At 45.7% G+C, this 2,291-nt stretch overlaps 1 protein-coding gene and 1 long non-coding RNA gene across 2 annotated transcripts in view; one reads left to right on the forward strand and one right to left on the reverse strand.

Annotated features, from left to right (window-relative positions):
• ankrd27 (ankyrin repeat domain 27 (VPS9 domain)) overlaps positions 1 to 2,291 on the reverse strand; it is a 35,482-nt gene that overhangs the window by 27,541 nt on the left and 5,650 nt on the right. Inside the window, 1 exon segment of the mRNA XM_032522898.1 lies at positions 129 to 437. Coding sequence (XP_032378789.1) covers positions 129 to 437 — 309 coding nt within the window.
• Positions 1 to 2,291, forward strand: part of LOC116693820 (uncharacterized) — a 10,203-nt gene that overhangs the window by 5,493 nt on the left and 2,419 nt on the right. The window contains exon 2 of the long non-coding RNA XR_004333002.1: positions 1,553 to 1,557. This is a non-coding gene — a long non-coding RNA (uncharacterized LOC116693820). The remainder of the gene's footprint in view (positions 1 to 1,552; positions 1,558 to 2,291) is intronic.

A 2,291-nucleotide genomic window follows, 5' to 3' on the forward strand; every position in this document is an offset into this window, starting at 1 on the left:
GAGAAAGAGGACAGAAAAAAGAGGAAAAACAATGTGTCCTACCAAGAAGAGTGAAGACAACAGAAAAAGGGAAGGAGGGGAAAAGAAAAGGAAAGAACAGGAAAAAGAGGACAGAGAATGTGTCCTACTATGTGGTGTCGGAGTCCCTTCCTCTCGGTCTCTTTGAAGGTCTGACAGAAGCCGTGGATGAACCGGTCCAGTTTCTGGGCGTGGCGGCCCAGGAAGTCCCGGACGTCCTCCACACTCTTCAGGCAGTAGGGGGGGGGCGGGCAGACCTCCGCCGGGCTGGGCTCCATCTCCACCGGCCTGGAGATGCACAGGATGCTGTAGCTCTGCTCCTGGTCATTGTAGAAGGTTTCCTCAAACAGGATGGGGACCGAGGCCGGGGCCGGGAAGCCGGACCCCAGCAGGACCTGCCTGTCCTGGATCCGGACCTCCTGAGACACAAAACCCAAAGACCAACGCCTCCGGTAAGCAGCCATAGAATTCAATTGAATTTTTTTTATTGTTATCAATTCATAACAAGAGTTATCTGGAGACCCTTTACAGATAGAGCAGGTCCTACAACCACCCTCTATAATTTACAGATAGAGCAGGTCTAGACCATACTCTATAATTACAGAGAGCCGGTCTAGACCACACTCCGAATTTACAGACCCAACCGTTTCTAGTGTTTCCTCCAGAGCAAGCACAGGCCACAGTGGAGAGGAAAACTTGGGACAGAAACCTGGGACAGACCCAGACCCAGCCCAGGCTCTTGGTAGGCGTGTCTGACGACCGTGTGGGGTTAGAATGAAGATTGGCAATAACAGTCACAAAATAGTAGTTTGTTGTAGTCTTGTAGTAGTTCCTGGCATAGCAGGGCCTGTGGGCATTACAAGGCCCAGCAGGACGTACAGGACGTAACACCACACCACGCACACACCACACACACACACACACACCCACACACACCACACACACACACACACACACACACACACACACACACACACACACCCACACACACACACACACACACACACACACACACCACACCCACACACACACACACACACACACACACACACACACACACAACACCCACACCACACACACACACACACACACACCACACAACACACACACACACCACACACACCCACACACATCTAGCATCGGGGTGAATTTAACCGTCCTTCTGCAGTCGGGGAGTCAGAGGGACCCGTTCTTGTCTCCCCTAAAAAACAGTAAATTCAGAAAATTCAGTGTCCATAACGCTTTTTGTTTTTTCACGCTTTTTGTCACTGCCCAAGGAGAAACTGTGTTGTTTGTGTAGTTGTTTATTATTTCCTTGTGATGACTTCGCGCCCTACTTGCCAGAACAGGCCAGTGGGACTTAATTTTATTTAATTTTATACTCTAAATCAGTCTCTCAAGTCTGTACGGGGACTTGAGACTACTACCACCGCCCCCACCTTATTGTTGAGCCCTGAAAAAAACAATAATTAATGAAAACTTTAAAATAGTACGGGTAAAACCTCTGAGCTACACAGTTAATTTTATTACAAAGATAAAGTACATAAATCCAGATTATCGTCATGTAACACCCAAAACAGATCTTCTGACAGAAGAGGGTTGAGGTTGGGATGGTGGTCTGTTTCTTATAATAATGCCACAGATTCTTATGACATATCTTCATATCTTTCATTATTTGTTTACTTTTGTGATCTTTGGGGGGTAGTTTGCTACAGTATATAGTTACTAAATAATAATTAATAAATCCAATAAATCTAAATCTACACATACTCCCAACAGCTAGTGTTAAAGTCTTGATTAAAAGAATGACGCTCTCTTGTCTTGGCTGCTCCAAAATCAAGTGACTTTTCTAAAAACTGACCCTGAAACATGAGGCTTCAATCAGCTGTTCCAACGGTTTTAATAAACATTAGCTGACAGGCTGGCAACACTCAATATTTCTGGGATTGGAAACAAATCCCATGACATTAATCATTGTGTGTATCACAGCCTGCTTTTACACGGCGTGGTTACACACCGGATTCTGATTGGTCAATCGCGGCTTTCTGTATAACAGAGCGTTGTCATGGCTGCAGTTCTGATCACTTTGGAGAACATCCATTTATTGTCAGAAAGAAGTCGGATTAATTGATCAGCTGTGGGGAAAAGGAGCAAGAACCTGTCCTCCAACCGTGACGACTACATCTATCACTACATCATCTTTATATATATGTCTTCTATTGTCCGCCGTAGGGACGATAGTTACAACATTGTGTTTCCGGGTGTCAACTGAA

Source organism: Etheostoma spectabile, chromosome 8, assembly GCF_008692095.1.
Source record: "Etheostoma spectabile isolate EspeVRDwgs_2016 chromosome 8, UIUC_Espe_1.0, whole genome shotgun sequence".
In the NCBI taxonomy this organism is placed as follows: Eukaryota; Metazoa; Chordata; class Actinopteri; order Perciformes; family Percidae; genus Etheostoma; species Etheostoma spectabile.